Below are 24,200 nucleotides of genomic sequence, written 5' to 3' on the forward strand. Positions count from 1 at the left end.
CATCTGATGCAAGGCATGGTAAACCTAGGCTTCTTTTTTTAAATGTATTTATTTATTAAACGCCTCTTAGGCCAGAGTGCAGACGATGGAAGGCTGGTCATGTTTTCCTAAGGGCTAGCTGGCAAACAGACACACTGAAATGCAACCAGACAGACAGACCAGCATTTTCTACAGATCTTCCCCCTCGGTGATGTGCAAATACAACACTCGAAAACGTTCAATTGAAATGAACAGAGGCATGAAAAGTAAGGTGTGTGTGTGAGATTCAGTGTGTTGTATGATTAAACATCTCAGTTCAGGGTGCAACAGAGCTATGGGCAGAAGAGCCTTCCTTCTCTAATTGTAGCTTGTTATAATGAGGAGACTCCAGAGAAAGGAAACTAAATGTGGGACCTGCAGCTAGCTAACATCTCAGTGTGACGTCCACGTGTGTCTTCATTGCTTTTAGATACACACTTATAAAATAGCACTATTAAACCTACAGCTCTGCTCAGACCTGTCTGGATTAATAGGGACGTGAGTGTGTGTGTGCTTGCGTACGTACGTACACTGTGCATGTCAGTGTCTCGTACGATTACGTCTTCTCTGTCACTTCTTAATGATGAAATGGGGAATGTTACACAAACCAACGCAACATGGATATTTGAACTACTCTATAATGCATGATGATGGATCAACGATGGTGGAACAATATTGTTACACAAATCACTTGGGATATTGTGATACGGGTAAACAATACACCTTATGGTAAATACCACATTACTGCCTAAACAGTCTTGCTTTTTGGTAATAAACATATTAGCAGATCGTAATCTCATAAATTTGCATTACAATCATGGAAGGATTTTATTTTCATCACATCACAGGGGGGGTGTATAGACATGCGCACACACACACAGAGAGCAAGGAGACAACACACACACACACACACACACACACACACACACACACACACACACACACACACACACGGAAGTGTGCATTGACTGAGAACAGATATACCAACAGACAAATGACTCCATCCGCCCAAAACAAAGAGCACAGACACACAAAACACACAGTCATTTCCACACAACAGATAATGCAGTGACCATCATACTGCTGACTCCATACAGTAAGTTCTGAAATATTTAGCAGGAAGCAGACTGCTCATAACAGAGCACTCAGACACCACACCCCTGACTGAAGGTTGCATGTCTGTCAGAGACCTCCCCATCCTTCCGCACCACTCCCCCTATTTCCAGGTAAAAAAAAGGCCCCTGGTGGGATCAAGTCTGTCCCTGTGTGTGTGTGTGTGTGTGTGTGTGTGTGTGTGTGTGTGAACTAGGGCCACCCTCTTCGTGCACTCTGCTGCAGAGCGTTACGCTGTAGCCGGAAACAGGGATGGAGAGGGACTCCCTGCCTTGGTACTATCATGCATCTTTAATAGTCTTCCGGAACTACCTCCCTCCCTGTCTCTCCACCTGTCTCCTTCCTCTACCTCCCTCATCCTATTTCAATATTGCTCTTTCATCTATCCCCCACTCTTTCCTCTCCCTCCCAACTGCCATCCATCTTTCCATTCCCCTCCAATTCTCTCTCGTTCTCCATCACTCCCCCATCCCTCTCTTCCTGTTGCTGTACAGGCGAGGGAGAGGTGCACTAAGGTGTAAAGTGGAGACATTTTGCCTTCCGCCAGCTGATATTTGTTGTTGAATAAGGTTTGTTCAAAATGTCACTTGTTTTTATAAGTTTTATTATAAAAAAATATTTGTACCCCTTTTTCTCCCCAATTTCATGGTATCCAATTGGTAGTTATAGTGTTGTCTCATCGCTGCGACTCCCGTACGGACTCGGGAGAGGTGAAGGTCGAGAACCGTGCGTCCTCCGAAACACAACCCAACCAAGCCGCACTGCTTCTTGACACAATGCCCACTTAACCCGGAAGCCAGCCGCACTAATGTGTCAGAGGAAACACTGTACACCTGGCGACCGTGTCAGCATGCACTGCGCCCGGCCCACCACAAGAGTCGCTAGTGCGCGATGGGACAAGGACATCCCTGTCGGACAAACCCTCCCCTTATCGCGGCCGGCTGCGACAGAGCCTGGACTCGAACCAAGAATCTCTAGTGGCACAGCAAGCACTGCGATGCAGTGCCTTAGACCACTGCGCCACTCGGGAGGCCCAAGACACAGTTCTGTTATGGCACATTAAATTCCATTCCATCCCATGGCCCATATTGCAATATATCATCCAGAAGGCGAGGTCAGTACAGGTGCATCAAAGCTGGGAACGAGAGACTGAAAAACAGCTTATTTTTCAAGGCCATCAGACTAGCACATTAGAGGGTGCTGCCCTATATAGACTAGGAATCACTGGTCACTTTAATAATGTTTACACATTTTGCATTACTCTTCTCATATGTATATACTGTATTCTATCCTACTGTATCTTAGTCTATGTATTACTCATCTCAAATGTATATACTGTATTCTATCCTACTGTATCTTAGTCTATGCATTACTCATCTCATATGTATATACTGTATTCTATCCTACTGTATCTTAGTCTATGCGTTACTCATCTCATATGTATATACTGCATTCTATCCTACTGTATCTTAGTCTATGCATTACTCATCTCATATGTATATACTGTATTCTATCCTACTGTATCTTAGTCTATGCATTACTCATCTCATATGTATATACTGTATTCTATCCTACTGTATCTTAGTCTATGCATTACTCATCTCATATGTATATACTGTATTCTATCCTACTGTATCTTAGTCTATGCGTTACTCATCTCATATGTATATACTGCATTCTATCCTACTGTATCTTAGTCTATGCATTACTCATCTCATATGTATATACTGTATTCTATCCTACTGTATCTTAGTCTATGCATTACTCATCTCATATGTATATACTGTATTCTATCCTACTGTATCTTAGTCTATGCATTACTCATCTCATATGTATATACTGTATTCTATCCTACTGTATCTTAGTCTATGCGTTACTCATCTCATATGTATATACTGCATTCTATCCTACTGTATCTTAGTCTATGCATTACTCATCTCATATGTATATACTGTATTCTATCCTACTGTATCTTAGTCTATGCGTTACTCATCTCATATGTATATACTGTATTCTATCCTACTGTATCTTAGTCTATGCTGCTCTGATATTGCTCGCCCAAATATTTATATATTCTTAATTCCATTCCTTTACTTTAGATGTCTGTATTGTGTGTAATTGTTTGACATTACTTGTTAGATATTACTGCACTGTTGGAGCATTTCGCTACATCCACAATAACATCTGCTAAACACGTGTACGCAACAAATACAATTTGATTTGATTTCACAACAGTTCCAGCTCGCTGGAGCTAAGAGCTTTAGCCCATAGTAACCCAAAGAGAACCCAGAGTGGCCAATTACGCCAACACTTTTTAACAGCTGAGGAGCAAATGCTACTCTATCCCTCTCCCTCCCTCCATCTCTCTTCCTTGCCCTCCCCCCTCGCTCTACCGCCTATCACGCGCTGACAGCTTTAAGTGTTATTGATGGGCCGCTGGGCCTTGGCCTCCTCCGTCTTTCCATCCCTCTATCGGGCCGTGACCCCTGCTATCTCAGCCTGGTAAGAGTTGGACACATACAATACCGGTCAAACGTTTCAGAACACCTACTCAAAGGTTTTTCTTTATTTTTACTATTTTCTACATTGTTGAATAATAATGAAGATAGCAAAACTATGAAATAACATATGGAATCAGGTAGTAAACAAAAATAAAAGTGTTAAATCAAAAAATAAACTTGATTCTTCAAATAGCCTTGATAACAGCTTTGCACACTCTTGGCATTCTCTCAACCAGGTTCATGAGGTAGTCACCTGGAATGCATTTCAATTAACAGGTGTGCCTTCTTAAAAGTTCATTTGTGGAATTTCTTTCCTTCTTAATTGCGTTTGAGCCAATCAGTTGTGTTGTGTCTCAACATCAACTGTTCAGAAGAGACTGTGTGAATCTGGCCTTCATGGTCAAATTGCTGAAAAGAAACCACTACTAAAGGACACCAATAAGAAAAAGAGACTTGCATGTGCCAAGAAACACGAGTAATGGACATTAGACCTGTGGAAATGTGTCCTTTGGTCTGGAGTCCAAATGGGGTATTCATGGTTCCAACCGCTGTGTCTTTGTGAGAACGCGGTGTGGGTGAACGGATGATCTCTGCATGTGTGGTTTCCACTGTGAAGCATGGAGGAGGTGGTGTTACGGTGTGGGGGTGCTTTACTGGTGACACTGTCTGTGATTTATTTAGAATTCAAGGCACACTTAACCAGCATAGCTACCACAGCATTCTGCCGCGATACGCCATCCCATCTAGTTTGGGCTTAGTGGGACTATAATTTGTTGACCCAACACACCTCCAGGCTGTGCAAGGGCTATTTTACCAAGAAGGAGAGTGATGGAGTGCTGCATCAGAAGACCTGGCCTCCACAATCCCCCGAACTCAACCAAATTGAGATGGTTTGGGATGAGTTGGACCGCAGAGTGAAGGAAAAGCAGCCAACAAGTGCTCAGCATACGTTGGAAAGACTGTTGGAAAAGCATTCCAGGTGAAGCTGGTTGAGAGAATGCCAAGCATGTGCATATCTGTTATCAAGGCAAAGGGTGGCTATTTGAAAAATCTCAAATATAAAATAGATTTTGATTTGTTGAACACTTTTTTGGTTACTACATGATTCCATATGTGTTATTTCATAGTTTGGATGTCTTCACTATTATTCTACAATGTAGAAAATAGTAAATAAAGAACAACCCTTGAATGAGTAGGTGTTCTAAAACTTAGAGTAGATAGAAGGGTTAGAGGGAGCAGGGCAGAGGGAACCGTGAATGGACGGATTGTGAGAGGAGAGAAGCTGTGTTGCAGGTATTGAACTTAGCAAGAGTGCACAGTGAAGGATGAGTCTCCTCTCACAATCTGTCTGTCTTTTTCTCAGTTTCTCTAGAATGCATTGGAACACTTTTTCGTCCTTCGCCTCGCTCTGCCGTCCCTTCCTCTCCCACTTCTCTTTTCCCTACGTCCTCCCCCTTTGTATTGCTCGCCCTCTTCTCCCCCTCTCTTCTCCCCTTTCTCTGCATCTCATCACCCCTCGTTGTCCTTCTCTCGCTCACCCTCTTTTTCTTTCTGCTGTATCCCATATAATCTGAAGTGCGTTCAATCTCCTCCATGAATAATTGAACTGCGTGTTGTAAATTCACTTGAGATGCCACGGCCGGTAAGAAGAAAACAGTGGAATAAAGGGGATGGAGGGATGGTAGGGAGGGGGAGTGGAGATCCTGACCAAACCAAAACACTATCATTAATTCATTTAGCTCCAGCTGCCTATTCGCAGGCTGGGATCAGAGAGGAGATTGTGAAACGCTTCTTCCATTCAAAATGTTTAGCTGGCTGGCCATCCGGAATTCAACGCACATTATACACACACACCTTGGTCTCGCTGCAGGAGTGGTTGTGTGTGTATGGGGGAACTCTCTGTGTGTGTGTGTGTGTGTGTGTGTGTGTGTGTGTGTGTGTGTGTGTGTGTGTGTGTGTGTGTGTGTGTGTGTGTGTGTGTGTGTGTGTACAGTGCATTCATAAAGTTCAGACCCTTTGACTTTTCCCATATTTTGTTACATTACAGCCTTATTCTGAAATTGATTAAACTGTTTCCCCCCTCAATCTACACTGAATACCCCAAAATGACAAAGAAAAAAAGTCTAATTTTTGTGGCATTTTTTTTTTATGTATAAATTAAATAACACATTTACATAAGTATTCAGACCCTTTACTCAGTATTTTGTTGAAGCACATTTGGCAGCGTTTACAGCCTCGAGTCTTCTTGGGTATGACGCTAAAACCTCGGCACACCTGTATTTGGGGAGTTTCTCCCATTCTTCTCTGCAGATCCTCTCAGGTTCTGTCAGGTTGGATGGGGAGGTGTCGCTGCACAGCTATTTTCAGGTCTCCAGAGATGTTCGATTGGGTTCAAGGCCGGGTTCTGGCTGGACCACTCAAGGACATTCAGAGACTTGTCACGAAGACACTCCTGAGTTGTCTTGGCTGTGTGCTTAGGGTCGTTGTCTTGTTGGAAGGTGAACCTTCGCCCCAGTCTGAGGTCCTGAGTGCTCTGGAGCAGATTTTCATCAAGGATCTCTGCACTTTAAAAAAAAGAATAATCCCTCGATCCTGACTAGTCTCCCAGTCCCTGCCGTTGAAAAACATTGCCACAGCATGATGCTGCCACCACCATGCTTCACCGTAGGGAAGGTGCCAGGTTTCCTCCAGACGTGATGCTTGGCATTCAGGCCAAAGAGTTCAATCTTGGTTTCATCACACCAGAGAATCTTGTTTCTCATGGTCTGAGTCCGTTAGGTGCCTTTTGGCAAACTCCAAGCGGGCTGTCATGTGCCTTTTACTAAGGAGTGATTTCCATCTGGCCACTAACTTAAAGGCCTGATTGGTGGAGTGCTGCAGAGATGGTTGTCCTTCTGGAAGGTTCTCCCATCTCCACAGAGGAACTCTGGAGCTCTATAAGTGACTATGGGTTTCTTGGTCACCTCCCTGACCAAGGCCCTTCTCCCCTGATTGCTCAGTTTGGCCGGGTGTCCAGCTCTAGGAAGAGTCTTGGTGGTTCCAAACTTCTTCCATTTAAGAATGGAGGCCACTGTGTTCTTGGGGACCTTCAATGCCGCAGACATTTTTTGGTATCCTTCCCCAGATCTGTGCCTCGTGCCATTCTGTCTCTGAGCACTACGGACAATTCCTTCGACCTCATGGCTTGGTTTTTGCTCTGACATGCGCTGTCAACTGTGGGACCTTATATAGACAGGTGTGTGCCTTTCCAAATCATGCCCAATCAATTGAATTTACCACGTGGACTCCAATCAAGTTGTAGAACATCTCAAAGACGATCTATGGAAACAGGATGCACCTGAGCTCAATTTTGAGTCTCATAGCAATTTATGTAAATCATTTTTTATACATTTACAAACATTTCTTAAAACCTGTTTGGCATTATGGGGTATTGTGTGTAGATTCATGAGGACATTTTTATTTTTTATCCATTTTAGAATAAGGCTGTAACGTAACAAAATGTGGAAAAAGTCAAGGCCTCTGAATACTTAATGCACTGTATATCTCTCTGCCACCCACCTCCAGCTCCTGCTCTCTCTGCAGGGCGAACTGTTTGAAAGACTTGACGATGATGCCTGCGTTGGAGCAGTCGTAAACGAAGATGGAGGGGCTGCCCATCCACGTCTGGAGGTCGTACACAGACAGAGGGATGTACTGGGTGTAGTTCTACAGGACAGACAGACAGGATGGGGGTGAGTAAACATTTTGCTAGACAAAATTAGATGACCTGCCATAGCCACCTACAACCCAGTAAATAGACATGTTCTACTAGCAATTCTCCTTTCATCCTTGTCCAAAATGAGTTGAAGATGTTGCCAAATCCTTCCATTCTCTTTCAACACTAATAATGAAAGAAAGAGGGGTAGATATGGTTTTAACTGTACGGCTGCATCCCAATTCGCTTATTGGATTGGACGAAGGGAAGCAATGAATGTCCTGGTGCTGTTTCTGACTACTGTACTGGGAGATACTCTGTGGGAGTGTTTTTAGGAGGTGGACCGGGGGGGAATCAATGGGGCCTTGGCACACCGTAGCAGACAGTAGGCAGCAGGGCTAGTTTTATAGGACTCATCATTAAGGGGAATAAAGAGAGGAGGAGGAGAGGCTCTGGGGAGAGGCAGCGCCCAAAACCAAGACAGGAGCCGTGTCTCATTTAGAGTGGGTGTTTCCTTGTGCGAGTTGTCCAAATAATTATGTATTTCTGTAATAACTATTTTTGTTGTTGGTGTGGGTGTGTGAAGGATAAGTTGTTTACGTCTAATATCAGTTGACCCAATGGACCAGCTCGTGTGCGTTTGTGTTCGTGTGTATTCAACGACTGGACTTTAGTCTTAGTGTGACTGTAGAGGCAGAAGTGGAAGTCATAATTGGACACGTGTGTGTGTGTGTATGTATATTTCTGCATGTGCATGTTTCTCTCACCTTGTTGAAGACCCAGATCTCTCCGTTGACGGTGGGTCGGGGGACCCCGTGTCCATTGTAGTGGAAGAGGACGCGCTCCTCCTTGGCGTTTCGTCTCAGGGACGTGCACAGCTTCTTCACCTCGTCTACGGTGGGGTCCAGACTCTGCTTGTAACGTGCCTGAGTGAGAGAGAGAGAGACCGAGAGAAAGAGAGCGAGTTATTGTGTGCCGTGTTGTCACGTTGCTCCAACTACCCGCCTCTCATTTGATCTGACAACATGCTTTCGATTAGGGAAGAGAGGAGAGCGAGAGGAGAGCGAGAGAAGGAAAGAGAGGCGTCTCAGTTTGAGAGCGTGGACAGACGCGTACACCATAGTTAAAAGTGTATTGATTAATAGACGGACGCGAGCGTAGAAATATGAAAAAGGGGTGAAACGAGAAGCAGGCCAAACACACACAGCTCCCTCACGCTATTATTCTGAAATCAAAGGGCGGCGGGGCTTTTCAATTCAACTCCCTCCTCTCCTCTTTCATCATTAAACAACTTGAGAAACCGAGCACGTGACAGTCCTTCCAAGCCAATGCCTAGAAGACTAGAAATAACTAGATACAACTGAATAGCAGTACTGAAAGTAGGTTAGGGAGATGTCTTTTTTGTTGTTCTATTTTAATACTATGAGAAAGGTGTATTTGCGTCATTGCTATCCTACCTGGGAAGGATATAAGAGACTATTGTGTTTGCTGTAATAGGCTTCAGTGGCATAATTAAATATTGCTCCTGCTGCTTTTAAATGAGGGGAAAAGGCCGTGGTCAACTAGTAATGAGAGCAGAGTGGGACAATGGCCTGCTGTGTGTGTACACGGCGTTGTACACATACGAACGGTGTACGTGGTACACACATGGGAATCATACAAACAGTCAAAGTTACTCTCTCGCTCTCAAATAAGACACGCACAAAACGTCAGTCACCTGTCCGCATCCTGTACAATAGATTGAAGTGAGCAATAAGAAATCAATGTTTATTTGATTTGTTTTGTGCTCCAACTACGTTACTTCAAGAGTCCTTTAGGAAGTTTTTCTTGGTAAGCCCTTCTCATGACCGCACAATATTACATCAACAGAATCCCCATTCAACCTAGTATCAACCAGTTCCCATTCAATCTAGTATCAACCAGTTCCCATTCAATCTAGTATCAACCCGTTCCCATTCAACCTAGTATCAACCAGTTCCCATTCAATCTAGTATCAACCAGTTCCCATTCAACCTAGTATCAACCCGTTCCCATTCAACCTAGTATCAACCCGTTCCCATTCAACCTAGTATCAACCCGTTCCCATTCAACCTAGTATCAACCAGTTCCCATTCAATCTAGTATCAACCCGTTCCCATTCAACCTAGTATCAACCAGTTCCCATTCAACCTAGTATCAACCCGTTCCCATTCAACCTAGTATCAACCCGTTCCCATTCAACCTAGTATCAACCAGTTCCCATTCAACCTAGTATCAACCCGTTCCCATTCAACCTAGTATCAACCAGTTCCCATTCAACCTAATATCAACCAGTTCCCATTCAACCTAGTATCAACCAGTTCCCATTCAACCTAGTATCAACCAGTTCCCATTCAACCTAATATCAACCAGTTCCCATTCAACCTAGTATCAACCAGTTCCCATTCAACCTAGTATCAACCAGTTCCCATTCAACCTAATATCAACCCGTTCCCATTCAACCTAGTATCAACCAGTTCCCATTCAACCTAGTATCAACCAGTTCCCATTCAACCTAATATCAACCCGTTCCCATTCAACCTAGTATCAACCAGTTCCCATTCAACCAGTTCCCATTCAACCTAGTATCAACCAGTTCCCATTCAACCTAATATCAACCCGTTCCCATTCAACCTAGTATCAACCAGTTCCCATTCAATCTAGTATCAACCAGTTCCCATTCAATCTAGTATCAACCCGTTCCCATTCAACCTAGTATCAACCAGTTCCCATTCAATCTAGTATCAACCCGTTCCCATTCAACCTAGTATCAACCAGTTCCCATTCAACCTAGTATTAACCAGTTCCCATTCAACCTAGTATCAACCAGTTCCCATTCAATCTAGTATCAACCCGTTCCCATTCAACCTCGTATCAACCAGTTCCCATTCAATCTAGTATCAACCAGTTCCCATTCAATCTAGTATCAACCAGTTCCCATTCAATCTAGTATCAACCCGTTCCCATTCAACCTAGTATCAACCAGTTCCCATTCAACCTAGTATTAACCAGTTCCCATTCAACCAGTTCCCATTCAACCTCGTATCAACCAGTTCCCATTCAATCTAGTATCAACCAGTTCCCATTCAACCTAGTATTAACCAGTTCCCATTCAACAGGTTCCCATTCAACCTAGTATCAACCAGTTCCCATTCAACCAGTTCCCATTCAACCTAGTATTAACCAGGTCCCATTCAACCTAGTATTAACCAGTTCCCATTCAACCTAGTATTAACCAACTAACTTGTTTAACTCCATCAGTTCCCATTCAAGGACTTCAGCATTTAACCACCACAATCATTAGAAACACGAAGCTAATTAGCAACTAACCAAACAGTCCAATATGTATTTGTGTTCAAAGACATCATCCAGTCTCCCCATTCAGCTTCAAACACGCCTTGAAAGCAAAAGTTGCTGATTGAGTTTGGTGCAATGAGATAGGACCGCAGTCTGAACACTGCCTGGCGGATAGACACTCTCAACGATCCAATGGTAGTCGTTATGAGATCAAGTGTTATCAGCAGCTGCTAATCGTGTTAGAGTTGGGATTTCACAATCGGATGTACACTGAAATGTGAGTGGGGAGAGATGGGGCGGTAACTTGATCAGTTTAGGCTGACTAAAGTTTCTTCAAGAGAGTGTGTTCGATGGAGGGAGAGAAAGGGAGAGGAAGAGGGAGAGAAGAAGAGAAAGGAGAGAAAGTGAGAGAGTGAAAGCGCGTTTGTGTACATGTGTCCATGTGTCCGTCATACACTCAACTGCTGTTCCCCATCTGGACCTGAAGGGGGAGCCCTGGTACCCCACTGGGACTCTCCTTGCAGGTAAGTCAATGCTCCCAGGAAGTCCTCCTCCCATCTATCTTCTATCCTCCATCTCTCCGTCCTGCAGCTAGCTCCCAATGCCCAGCAGTGTCTGGTTGAATTGGCACGGAGCTGGGAAATTGAGGTGTGTCTGCCCTTCCAGTCTCTGTCCGTCTGTTTAGTTGGCTCTATTGAGGTTTCCATGTATTGATCCATCACTCCTTCTAAAACTCTGACTGACTCCATTGGTGCATGAAGTGGTTCTGTTGTTTCTGTCAATGTCAGGACAGATATGGTGCCTGGCGCACGTCAGCCTGAGCCGAGCTAAACCTTGCCCTGTCTGCTTCAAGGAACAGGTACCAGGGAAGGATACAGATAACCAAGAACACAAAAAGACAGACTCTTACAATCTCAGACATACTGATACCGTAAGCTACACAAATACTCACACACACACACACACACACACACACACACACACACACACATACACATACACATACACATACATACATACATACATACATACATACATACATACATACATATATATATATGGGCTTAGCCTACACGGGCACACAGGAACACACACACACACACACACACACACACACACACACACAGAAACATTTTCCACTGACGGTGGACCTGTGGGACTGGGGATAATCCCTGTACTAGAACAAGGAAAAGCATAGAGCGTAACCAACCTCTCATCTCTGATCTGCTCCATAACAATAAGAGCCTAAGTCCCAAATGGGACCCTATTCCCTACGTGGTGCACAACTTTTGACCAGAGCGAGCTCCAAAGTAGTGCACGGCATACAGAATAGGGTGTCATTTGGGACGGAACCAGAGTGGAATTTTTCTTTTTTTTTTTTAAAACACCCCATCATTATCACACTAAACCTTTCCTAAAGCCATTCTCAACACTGAGGGGTACAGGACGGTAAGCCCACAGGGACATTAGAGACTAAACTCACTCTGATTACAAAGGAAAACATGGATGGTATTACCAGCCTTGCATAAATCTTGTGTAACAAAAATACATGACACAGAGAAAGATGAGATTGAGGAGATACTACTACAGGCAGATTGGAAGCTTGTCACCAGTCTGATAGATGATCAGCTTTCAGTCTTTCTGGTAAAAAAAACTAACAGACTGAAGTTGAAGGCCAAAAGCATGTACGCAAAATAAAACAAGTTGCAAAATCAAATTGGACTTGCATACTTTTTACAGATACATTTGTTGCAAGGTACAACAGCAACCTTGAGCTAAAAGCACCAAAGAACAAGCAAGAATAGACAATGTCTGAAGACAGTTTGTATAGTTGACACGAGCAGTGGCTGTGGCACCCCCACTTGTTGTCAATAAACGGAAATCTGTTGAGCGCTGTGCCTTTTCCTGTCAATGGAAAGGGCTGTTAACATTTCAGCACAAATACTTGGATTGTTTGGCTGAGAAGGAGAACCACAAATCTAAAAGGCAGAGAGAGAGAGAGAGAGAGAGAGCGCGAGGGAGGAAGAGAGAGCAAGTAAGAGAAATCGAGACACAGTCATTTCTCAAGCACTGTATCATCTTCCTGCTTTCAGCTGCCCGGATCAATACTCCTGAGGAGAAATGATGCCAATGGTTTGATGGTGCACACACACACACACACACAAAATGAGCAAGCCTGTACTTCTGTTCACTTTCATTGCATGTTGAAAGACACACCCTTTCATAGATCTGTCAGTGATGACGTGTGTCGGTAAGAAGTCAGCCAGGGGCTCCTTTACTTTGTATTCTTCCAATTCGCACTTCAGGAAATTGAAGAGACCCTTCTGTTACTCTTGTTAATAGACACTCACAGTCTCACAGACAGACACATTCTAGTCACAGTAAAGGTAACCATATAAAAGTAATTATATTTCTATGAAGGGTACTGTCCTTGCCAGACTGTGAAATTGCGTAGCATGATGCAAGTGTCCTGACAGAATTGTATCACCTTGTTAAAGATTTTCTGGTACTTTGGTATACTTTTTTTGCGAGTAGTTCTGAAAGTAGTGCTCACGAGCCAAAAGTGGTCGCAGAAAATTGCATCATATGTGCAGATACAGTATGTGCACAACTTTTTGCTCGCACTCCCTCCCTGCTCTCCGTCTCTGTGCATCTTGCTAGCTGAGGTATAAAAATACTTAGTCACAAAAGTTCCGGATCACGTCTTTAATCCAGACTGAGCTGTAAACAGCGAGGGGGACTAGAATTGCTTTTTTTATTTTATTTTATTTTTATTAACGGAATCCGCTTTCCCCGTCATATCAGTCATTGCATCCCTTTAGAGAGCTATTTATAACTTGTAAGAAATGTTCAGATCAACCAGCCCATGTCAGCTGGTTGTTTAGTAAGGTTGTTTAATAACGTTAAGGTTTTTTAGCCCATAGATTGTTGCAATGTTTGTGTCACTCAAATATCACAGCAATACACAGACAAGGCAAAATATATAGAACTGCAAGAAAATAAGCTTTAAACCTGCAGAATTCTCTCTCCACCAACAATACGGGTGTGAACAGTGTGTCGGGAATAGTACTTGTGCCCATTGAAATAGGAGTGGATCGCGGGATGCTCCCCAATACTGGAAGGGGGGCCTGAGTGAAGAAGTTTAGGAACCCCAGTGCTAGTCTATAATGTAAAATATAAAAATAAATAATTCACAACTGTTCATGAACCAGCACTGAGTACTGACAGGTTTAGGATGACACAGATGACACGTCACTTCCTGGTTAGTATGGGTAAGTGGACAGACAGTTGATCTGGCGTCACCCTTTTTCCCCCCTGTTGTCAGACGTCCAGTAGGGTGTAATCGTCCCTGATTGAGTGGGAGGCCATGTGAAGTGGGTGAGACATGCTCTCTCTCCCCTCCCACTCCTCCAAATTCAAACCATCTTGGAATTGACCATGAAACCACATCTAAGCAATAGTCGCCAAGAGATTGCTACAGTGACATCAAATAAAGTCTTTGGCTTTCAGCACCCGTTCAATGGTTAAACGGCGTATGGCTAAAATGTGATACAATACCTTCTTCCCCTTCAGTAGATATAATGCTCTGTATGAGCTTGTTCATTGAGAAGAATGGAGAAATCAATCCCCCCATCATGTCTTTAATAAACATGTGCTGCTCCTATTCTAGGAGACTCTCCACAATGGCCCCTCAGGCCACAGCTAAACCAGTAACTGACAGACTGACAGCTCAACACACACTTGAGTGTGTGAGAGTGGCAGTGTTGATACTTTTGCTGCTGCAGTACAACGTAGCCAACTCTCTTTTAATAGACTGGGGATTAGCTGGCACACTCTGCCTGACATGCACACGCACACACACACACACAGCACAGTTAATCAACACTCAAAATAAGCTCTGCAGCTGCACAGTCCATGAAAGGTAACAGGTCGCTAGGATCTACAGATATGCCCTGCAGCTCTTTGAACTCAAGTCAATCTAGTGAGAAAACACTGGGCTTTGCCTGTAATGCATTTCAGACATAGAGCCCAACTCCCTAGAGTAAACAGACACACAGGGAATTTGTGAGGGTCCGTTTCTGTGTCAGTTGCAATGTGCAGTGGGGGCAGATAGTTCAAAATTGTATAGTGTGTTGGCCCAAAAATAATTTATTTTGTTGTTTGTGTGGGTGGGTGGGTGGGTGTGGGACAACTTGTTTAGGTCTAATATCAGTGGACCCTGTGTGCACGTGTGCGACTACACTAGGGCTGACCCCATTTAGTCGACTGGTCGCTTGTTTGGAAAATAGGCTGCTGGTCGACCGAGATTTCTTTAGCCGAGCAGTAGTAAAAAAATTAATTTTATAATGGTGGTGTACAAGACACCAGTCTGATTGGCGCCTGTCTAAGCAGACTGATCCATTGTGGAGGCCGTGGGAATGGCACGGCCCATCACCAAGACATGGGCTACTGAAATTGTATATGGAAGTATTATGTAAGAGCAATGGTGGAACACTAGTAAAAATAATATTTTATAACAAATGCACTCCCTCCCGCGTTTGACAGCAGTCGCTGTCCGCGGTTCTGAAACACATCAGTGTGCTGTTGAATTGGCGCCTTCTCCTAGACCAAGTTGCGACGTGCATTATAGCAAAGTTAACCAGCATATTGCGGCAGAGTTAGGAGACGAGCAAACAGCCCTTGCCTTAATTGTCTAAGAAAAGCGAGGAGAGAGGAAACCAACTTAATTAGGTCTATAAATCAATAGCCTAACTTTTATAAATCCATCCATCTACTGTACGGGTCAAAAATTTGGACACACCTACTCATTCAAGGGTTTTTCGTTTACCCCTTTTTCCTCCCCAATTTTGTGGTATCCAATTGGTAGTTACAGTCTTGTCTCATCGCTGCAACTCCCGTATGGACTCGGGAGAGGCGAAGGTCGAGAGCCGTGCGTCCTACGAAACAACTCAGCCAAGCCGCACTGCTTCTTGATCCAATGCTCGCTTAACCTGGAAGCCAGCCACACCAATGTGTCGGAGGAAACACCGTACACCTGGCGACAGTGTCAGCGTGCACTGCGCCCGGCCCGCCACAGGAGTCGCTAGAGCGCGATGGGACAAGCACATCCCTGCCGGCCAAACCCTCCCCTAACCCGGAAGACGCTGGGCCAATTGTGCGCCGCCCCGGCTGCGACAGAGCCTGGACTCGAACCAGGATCTCTAGTGGCACAGCTAGCACTGCGCAGCACCACTTAATGCTTGCTGCTTGTGCTTTTACAGACTGGGAGGATCAGGAGCTGATGTTGTAGTGGTGGCCAGCAGAATGAGCTGTGGAAACCTCCATCCCCCAGTGGTGTGTCAGCCACAGGTGCCACAGGCCACCATGTAATCACCACATAACTCTGTTTGCAGTGTACACTATTCAGCTCGCCCCGTTGGCACCATAACTCTGCTGTTTTGCTGTGTAGGCCAGCATCACATAACTCTACCATGGCCACTGGGCTAAATACAGCTAGACGCTACCATATATCTCTTCCTTCGCCGATGTACGCTATAAAGCTAGCGCCTCAGGACCATGAAGCTACAGCTAAGCCCTTTGGCATCACATAACTCTACCTCAGACACTAGGACACAAATAACCCATCATTCTACCATGGCCAGCTCCAGTCTAAACACAGCTATTTGGACCCGGAAGCCATTCTAGAGTTTTGGTACATAGCTCCAGTGAACAGCTTCTGTACAGAGGTCCAGCGAAGCGCTCTCTTCCTACAGGCTCAGCTGTCAGCTGCCCAATCCACCACTTTTCTCTCGTTCTCCTCTAAATCAACTCCGATTCCAATTTCCAGCCAGAATTGATTGAGGGATTGGTGTGGCAGCAACGCCAGAGTCCATTACTAAAGACTGAGTCTGGGAAAGGCTTGGGGACTTCCGGTGTGTGTTGGGGGATTTTAATTGTGTCCGGATACACCAGGAAGAGAGAGGAGAAAAGTGGGATGTGGTTATGGGAAAAAGAGAGAGATTAGTGTTTCAGGGTTACATTTAGAATGTGGGGCAGTCGGGAGAACAAGGGGGAATGCAGGGGTCTCCTGGGCATACCTGTAGGTATGCAAACACACTAACCTCAGGTGATTTCAGTCACAACGCGGATGTTGGTGGTAGAACTCCTCCCCCTGGTTATGGTAAATGATGGGTCCTCAACATCCCAAGGGGTTTGGAGTAGGGTAGGGTTTCCAGAAAATACACACACACACACACACACACACACACACACACAGGGGTATGATGTGAGCCTGTAGAGGTATCCAGGTCAGGTGTCTTCTGCCTACTTCAGTTCTTTCCATCTGATTTAAGGTCCATTGATCAGGTTATAAATATGTCTCATTCTGCTCCTCAGGGATCACTGGGTTATTATAAAGGTCCTGATCAATAAAGCCTCTCAAATGAGGGGAAGAGATCCTACAGGTTTTATAGCCCAGTGAATGTGTTTACTGGAAATGTGTGTGTTTTTAGAAGTGTAGTTATAGTGTGTGTATGTGCATGTCAGTGAGTGAGTGGGTGCACTTTGCAGTCTCAATGTAAGACTCATCCCCTAGGTGTGTAGTATAGCCGTTAGCAAGGCCATATGAAATACTGGGTCAGGGGGGCTTAAATGATGCCTCTAATTGTAATGCTTATAAACTGCTTAGTGAATCGTGTGTGTGTGTGTCTCAGGTGAGCTCTGTGTATACCCAAGTGTTTGTTAATGACTGCATGTCCTACTCCCTTGTGCTAAACACACACTTCCACCCCCACATCCCTTGGGCTAGCTGCATTGGTAAATGGCAGAGAGAGTTCTTCTGCCCTCCCGCCCCATTCCAGGAAAACCAGGAAAAGGAAAGAGTAAAAAACATTGCCTGAATTTCCTAATCTACTGGAAGTGGTATCTACCCTGCTGATATAGAGACAGACATGTAACAGATATCTTGAGATTGATACCAAGGGCAAAAGTTCTATATGAGACTAAACACACCAAATCACATTTAATTCACTTTACAGACGTTACAATTGAATTCATAGAAACTCAAGACTGCATTATTACATTTAAGTTCCACGAGGACCAAAAGAAGACGCTTACGATAGCAGTGTAAGACGCTCTTGGCATGTGATGGGGACGGTGAGCAGGCAGACCCAATCACATTACAAGTTACAACACATTACCACGGTTTTCAGGCCCTCAGTAAAATACACCGTGACGGGGTCATCTCTGCCGGTCGACATCTCACCAGCGTTCCCCCCGCTCGTGTGTGTACCTTTTCCTCTCCTCTACCTGCCCGCTCTCCTCTCCCTCTCCCTCTCTGGGACATGGTGTCAGTGTTGCAGTATTATTTACCCTGTCTGGGGCAGAGCAATTGTGTGTCTGGAACAGAGGCCCTTAGGCTCAGCCTGCTGTCCTCAGACCTCAGAGATAAGGCCAATACAGGGCAAGGTTTTGCATCATTCATTCTTCATCTACACACATTAAAAATACAACACTACATGGAAAATGTGCCTGTAGAGAGGAGAGAAGGGATGGACAGAAAGCAAATAAAAAGGTAGGAGAGGGTGAGAGAAATAGGGTGGGGAGTGTAAGAGACAGGGTGTGCAAGAGAGGAGAGGGGAAGATATGGTGAGAAAGGGGGAGCTGGCTCCAGAGGAAAGAAGATCCAGTCTAGGTGGAGTGATGAACCCTCTATTAAAGAGGAGGAGGATGAGGAGACTGGTATTGGGTGACAGGCTAAGAAATAAACCAGTAATGGAAAATGGAAAGGTAGGCTCAACCTTCAGAGATGATCAGGTTTCAAAAACCAACATGTGTATTTCTGTTGCAAAGCAATGTTCAAAGCAAAGCACTTGACCTTAACTTCCTATGTAATTAAATGAGAAGCAATTCATTTAAACAGAAACCACTGCATGAATGGGTTAACTAGGCTAACAGATTAATATAATGTCAAAACGTTAAAGTAGGCTCAAGTGAACCAGGAGGACCAACTCAGTGTAACGCTTAAAGATCCAATCTATACTGAACAAAAAATATAAAACACAACATGTAAAGCATTGGTCCCATCAATCATGAGCTGAAATAAAAGAGGAATGGCATTTTCCATATGCACAACAAAACCGTATTTCTTTCAAATGTTGTGCACAAATTTCTCCTTTGCCAAGATAATCCATCCACCTGACAGGTGTGGCATATCAAGAAGCTGATTAAACAGTATGATCATGACGCAGGTGCACCTTGTGCTGGGGACAAAAGGCCACTAAAATGTGCAGTTTTGTCACAACAGTTTTGAAGGAGCGTGCAATTGGCATGCTGACTGCAGGAAAGTCCACCAGAGCTGTTGAAAGAGAATTGCATGTTAATTTCTCTACCATAAGCCACCTCCAACATTGTTTTTGAGAATTTGGCAGTAAGTCCAACCGGACTAAAAACCGCAGAAAGCGTGTAACCACGCCAGCCCAGGACCTCCACATCCACCAGCTTCACCTGCGGGATCGTCTGAGTCCATCCACCCGGACAGCTGATGAAACAGGCGTATTTATGCCTGTAATAAACCCTTTTGTGGGGAAAAATCTTTGATTGGCTGGGCCTGGCTCCCCAGTGCGCCCCTGCCCGGTCATGTGAAATCCATAGATTACGGCCTCGTGAATTAATTTCAATTGACTAATTTCCTTATATGAACTAACTGTAAAATCTTGAAATTGTTGCATGTTGCATTTATATTTTTGTTCAGTATATTTAAATGAGAACCACAGCATCATGATCACAAATGGATTAACATAACATCAAGGCTCCAAGTAGGTTGAAGAAGGCTAAAGTGGACTATCCAGAAAGAGGGCCAAAAGGTCCAACTACATAAGGAGTATGAGTGTCTACCAGTTAAATGGTTTCGAATCACTGTCATATCATGTACTGTACATAGGTTGCCTTCCTAACGATCTGCGTGCTTAACATAGAGATAACCTACTCATGTATCCTGCTCCAGTAGCGATCTGTCTTCATTAGACTGGCTTTAGTCACCGAGTGGCTGTGATGAACGGCTTCCTCTCTACTAGGCTACCGAGCTTCAGAGAGAGAGGCAGTGTTCCAAATGGGAGCCTGTTCCCTTTCTAGTGCACTACTTTTGGCCATGGCTCTGGTCCAAAGTAGTGCACTTCACAGAGAATAGGTTGTCATTCAGGACATACACAGAGAGTACAGACAAGCTCGACGCCTTCAGCCCGCTCTCTTTCCGTCTCCCTCTCTCGGTTTCCCCTCAGTCTCCCTGTACCTGTACTTTCTTTCACCCTTCTGCTTTGTTCAGACTGCAGGCACAAATCACTTTTGTCCAAAAAGCTATTTACAAGTGACCAAATGGCATTCATGTGTGTTCAGACAGCAGTCATTTGCTGACCGACACGTCTACCGCTAGTTGTTAAAGTAATGACAGGTGTCTGTGCAGTGGTGTAGGCTGATTGGTGGTGGTGCTTCCCATCACTCAGAAGTTGTGTAGCTAGCTAAGGTGACGGTGCCTGCCATGGAAGTTTCCCAGTCACGTCAAAGGATGATCCAACTTTCAAAATGAGCCCTTTTTGGCTAGCCACAACAGTCAACAACCGAGCTAGCTGTTTAGCTTGTAGGCACACTCACCAATGCTTTTGTAACCATTTAAAAAGCTAGTTAGCTAGAATTGTGTCACATTTTCAACAGAGTAGCTGACAAGAAACAAGATATGCCAAATAACAGACAAAAAAACACTTGATGGCAAATAAATCTCATTTGACCGTTTAGACAAGTCACATGGCCAGGAATCAGATTTCTATCTATCTGATTTACAACCACCTATGGAGGTGGTTTAAATCTGATTTGAAAATATCCGACTATGTGCTTTTTGGCTGCTCAAACTACAGGAAAAATATCAGATGTGTCAGATATGCCAACCCCCAAAAAATATGGATTTGAGTCACTTCAAACTGCCCGTGTGTGAACAAGGCTTTTTTACCTCTCCTCTTTCTCTCTACCCCCACTCTTCCCCGTCCCGTCTCCCAGCACAGTAGGTCGTTAAAATAGATCGTAACAGAGGTACGGAGGCAGTCTGCCTTGCCAGAGCTGTAATTGTAGCTGTCCTGTAAAGACACACAGCTGGCCAGGTGGGTAGTCAGTCCCTTTCAGAGGCTGAATCGGAATCGTCCCAATAGTTTGTCACACTACCTAACAGTTTGGTGGGACGGAGAGGTGGGCACAGCCAGGTAAGAGGTGATGAGAACAGCCACACGTTCACACACACACAACTTCACCCATAGTCTTCCCATGCTTCTACAATCTGCACAAAGACAATTACCACCCGCTGAAGCTGGTACCAGAGTGCGGAACCTGTTTTATTCTGCCGACTTTATTCTTTTCTCCTTCTTCCCTACTTTTTCCACTCACCCCACCTTCTCCCTCCCTCGATCCATCCATTTTCTCCATTTAAATCTCTGCTGATTAACTTAAGGGAAACTTCACAGAGAACAGAGTATGGTGAGAAGACTTCATTTAGAATGCAAGTTAGAGAGAACTAAAGATCAAGTTCAATTCATATGACAAACTAGGGAGTCCAAGAAAAGGTTGAAAATGATCGAGTGCACTACCACAAACACCAAAAGAGATTTGGAAGCTCAGCTCATACAAAGTTATGTCCAGTCAGCCAGTACAGAAAAGGCGTACCTCTTCTTCTCCTCCTCCTCTTCCCTGTTTCTCTCCTTTTATTTCTCTACACCCTGCTGCCCCTTGCTCTGTCCTGCCTATTTATTTCAGTGTCCAGGGCCAGCCCTGCCACGCACCAGTCAGTGTCCTGAGCCCACCTCGGCTAGCGCACACACACTCTTCCTTTCCTCTCACGTGGCCACCGAAGTCATCAGTGACAGGAGATTATGGTCAGCCACACACACCTCCGCCACGCTCCCACATATTGCCCTGTGTACGACGGCCACCGAAGCCTTCAGTGACAGGCCACATCTGTCTGGCCAGAGGACAGAAACATAACCGTTTGAGGAGACAGACTGAATCCTAAACAGTGTGGCGAGTGTGTGCTGATGACTGAGATTATGTGAAGAGTCGTGAACAAAGAGAGAATCCTCAGCAGTTTGTGTGTACATCATGCCTGCCACGTCACAAACGCGCGCGGTACATTCGTCGTTGAGGGCTCTCAGTCCGTTCACATGTACTTTTAGTACTTTATTATTACCCCACCGTGGGGTTTACTGAGGGCTCAGATGGAATCAGGTTTCACGTTGGAATTAAAGCCTTGCTCTGCGTGGAGCTTCCGAGACGAGACCGAAGACAGAACGAGAGCGCAAGATAAAGCTCTCATGATCAGCTATAAGGCTGCAGTCCCATTCCCTGCAGCAGTGAGAAGCAGATAATCCCGTGTAGCGCTCTCCACTACTAATTGTGTCACAGGCTCACAGCATGGAAGGCAGTGAAAAGAGTGAGAAAAGTAGAGCGTGTAAGCCTGACAGTTCTCAGAATCTGAAGATAATCTACCAATTCTGAGAACTGGGTCTGCGGGTTTCTAGTCTCTTTACTTTTGTCACTCTTATCGACGCACATCAACTGTGAGTCTGAGGGGTGTGTGACGAATAGAAGGATGCGTTGCAACCTCATTGTGTAAACACGGATACCCCCCCACACACACACCGCATAATAGACAGTGAGAAGGAGAGACACGCTGCACTGAAGGGGCATGCGCTGCAGAAGGAAGGATGCTGTAGCCAAGTAAGCAGCTTTGAGGAGGGCAGGCAGGCCCAGACCTGAACCTCCTTATATCAGCTCTAACACAAGGCCAAGGCCAGATGCTCACATCCCTACATTACAATAGGATTAGTCTCATCAGTGTGATCAAATACAGGGTGTTTTAAACACACCTTTGAATCAAACACACAAGGTGTTTCTCAAAAATGCATACTACCGATGCTGCGAGCAATCAAATTGGAGCACGGGAGGGTCGGGGTTTGAGTCCAAATCGAAGTTTGCGAAACGGAGCACGGAAGGCACTTCTCTAATGCGTACTCAAATGAGGAGAAATATAAAACGCCCATTTAAAAAAAAATAATAATAATGGCGCCCATTATTTTCACTGAAGCGAGAGAAAACATACTTCGGAATTACATTTTGCCTATTCACATCAAAATGTTGCCCGAATACAGTATTTGAACTTGATAGGTTTATAAATATATGCGGTGTAAATTTTGGCATGTTTACCTGCATACAATACCCACTGTCGCACGCGTAGATCACAAGCCCATATTAAGTCAATAGTGTTCTGGCTAGCTACTATTTTTAGCTAGCTAGATACCCACGAAGAATTGACATTACTGTACCTTGCATAACAGTAGTGTTGATTCATTTTCTGGTGAGCTACATTATTACGATTCACATATGCTGTATCTAGCTGGTAGTTATGAAGTAAAACGTTTGTCGTGTGTATATCTTGTTTTGTCTCTATTGTTGCCATTGTCCTGGCTGGAATAAGGTTCAGTGAATTGGGAGGTGTAGCGTGAGGTAACACAGTAATGGAAGTGCAAGTGCTTCTCAAATGTTTGTGTGCTCCACACGCTCGTCCTCACAAGAACGTACTCAAGAGAACATCCTCGGGAGAATGCACTGGGAACATGAGTGTGTGGAGCACAGTAGGATTGCATATTGAAAAATGCCCACAGATCTCAATGACTCAATACACTTGTCAGTGGCAAAGAGAATGGCAAGGACAAGACTCGGTGGCAGGTAGCTTATTGGTGAAGAACACTAGGCCAGAAACCGGTCGCTGGTTCGAATCCCTGAGGCAACTAGGTAAAAAGTATGTCAATGTGCCCTTGAGCGAGGCACTTATATTCATCCTAATTGCTGCTGTCAGTAGCCCTGGATAAGAGTGTCGGCTAAATGAAGCAATAAAAGCCATTTCAACAGCCTAAAAATCCTATTCAAGAGGGGAGCTTTTTGTACTCAACATTAATTTCCCAGAAATCTGTCAAACTGGCAGTTACAATGTCATCTTATGGCAATGAGCTGTAACTGAATTGTCTCGACACATAAAACCAGTATCTTTCTGGAACTTTGGAATAAAGAGCAGAGAAGAAGTAAAGGCAGCCAAGTGGAACTCTTAGTACAAGCCCTGTGAGAAAGTGGCTTATTCAGACATCCACGAGCCGGACCCTTCAGACAAGAGACCATTAGCTAGGGGATGGACACACACACACTAGGGATCCCTTAGAACGGAAGTCCCCACAGTCGCTAATTGGGGGAGAGTGGAAAAGCCAAGGTCCCCAGGTTCAAAAGCAATCAATGCACCAAATGGAGGAAGGAGCTGGTTGAGTGACAGGAAAAATGTGTGTGAAGTAAGAATGTGTGCGCGCGCAAATGACAAAGTGGATGTGTCTGATTGAGACTGCTGATTGAGTAGTGGTGCAGAGGTAAATCAAGACACGCGTATGCCTCATGCTCTTCACTTTACCTTGACAAGCCAGAGCAGTAGAATGTAGATGGATATTTAGATGAGGTCACTGGGTAAATGGAATATGACACTTAATATGCACTGGGAGTTC

General features: G+C 44.6%; 1 protein-coding gene across 1 annotated transcript in view; it reads right to left on the reverse strand.

The window, feature by feature from the left end:
• Positions 1 to 24,200, reverse strand: part of LOC115178766 (regulatory-associated protein of mTOR-like) — an 84,961-nt gene that overhangs the window by 2,832 nt on the left and 57,929 nt on the right. Inside the window, exons 5-6 of the mRNA XM_029740056.1 lie at positions 8,094 to 8,252; positions 7,191 to 7,337 (exon numbers count right to left, since the gene is read on the reverse strand). Coding sequence (XP_029595916.1) covers positions 7,191 to 7,337; positions 8,094 to 8,252 — 306 coding nt within the window. The remainder of the gene's footprint in view (positions 1 to 7,190; positions 7,338 to 8,093; positions 8,253 to 24,200) is intronic.

This window comes from Salmo trutta, chromosome 38 (genome assembly GCF_901001165.1).
Source record: "Salmo trutta chromosome 38, fSalTru1.1, whole genome shotgun sequence".
NCBI lineage: Eukaryota > Metazoa > Chordata > Actinopteri > Salmoniformes > Salmonidae > Salmo > Salmo trutta.